At 49.7% G+C, this 1,067-nt stretch overlaps 1 gene segment (V, D, J or C); it reads left to right on the forward strand.

Moving 5' to 3' along the window:
- The first annotated feature begins 206 nt into the window (after positions 1-206).
- Positions 207-612, forward strand: LOC144218276 (immunoglobulin heavy variable 3-74-like). The segment is given in 2 exon segments: positions 207-252; positions 356-612. Coding segments are annotated over 2 exon segments (303 nt in total).
- The last annotated feature ends 455 nt before the right edge of the window (positions 613-1,067 follow it).

Consider the following 1,067-nt stretch of genomic DNA (forward strand, 5'->3'; position numbering starts at 1 on the left):
AGTGCCTCTTTAACCCTGTCATTTACTTTTAAAGAATCAAATCTAAGTCTGGAGATTGATATATAGACAGAGGATATGCAAATAGGGCGCTGCCTGTGCTGATTAAACCGGCCCAGCCCTGACCCTGCAGCTGGGAGAGGAGCCCCAGCCCCGGGAGCCCCAGGTGTTCCCATTCTGTGATCAGGACAGAACACAGACATCTCACCATGGATTTTGTGCTTGGCTGGGTTTTCCTGGTTGCTGTTTTTAAAGGTAATTCATGGTGAACAAGAGACACTGAGTATGTGGATGGATACGAGTGAGAGAAATACTAGATGTGTGACAGTTTCCTGACCAGGATGTCTTGTGTCTACAGGTGTCCAGTGTGAGGTGCAGCTGGTGGAGTCTGGGGGAGGCCTGGTGAAGCCTGGAGGGTCCCTGAGACTCTCCTGTGCAGCCTCTGGATTCACCTTCAGTAGCTACGGCATGAGCTGGGTCCGCCAGGCTCCAGGGAAGGGGCTGGAGTGGGTTTTATGGATTAATACTGATGGAAGTAGCACAAGCTACGCAGACTCTGTGAAGGGCCGATTCACCATCTCCAGAGACAACGCCAAGAACACGCTGTATCTGTAGATGAACAACCTGAGAGTCGAGGACACGGCCACGTATTTCTGTGAGAGAGACACAGGGAAGGCTTTCAGTGTGAGCTCAGACAAAAACCTCCCTGTAGAAGGTGATCAGCACCACCAGGGGGTGCACACTCCATACAATTCTGTTTTCTTTTCTCCAGAGCAGGTGCAGATGGAGGTTAAGGGCAGGTTTCCTGTCACGGTCTGGGGCTTCCTTTCCACACAACAGTTTCCCCCAGGTAGCCTCTCTGGACACATGATTCTGTGCTTACCTATTCACTCTCTGTATTAGAAACTTTGTTGTCATAGGAAAACTACACTAACATGCACAAAAGACACAGTTGTTTGCACTTGCTTCCTCCTGTCCCTAAATATGATTGAAATACAGGTATCCTGAGGCACATCAGTTGAACCTTTACAGGAGTCCCAGATGCACTGACTGTGCAGCTAAGACCACAG

This window comes from Crocuta crocuta, unplaced genomic scaffold (assembly GCF_008692635.1).
Source record: "Crocuta crocuta isolate KB4526 unplaced genomic scaffold, BGI_CrCroc_1.0 scaffold792, whole genome shotgun sequence".
In the NCBI taxonomy this organism is placed as follows: domain Eukaryota; kingdom Metazoa; phylum Chordata; class Mammalia; order Carnivora; family Hyaenidae; genus Crocuta; species Crocuta crocuta.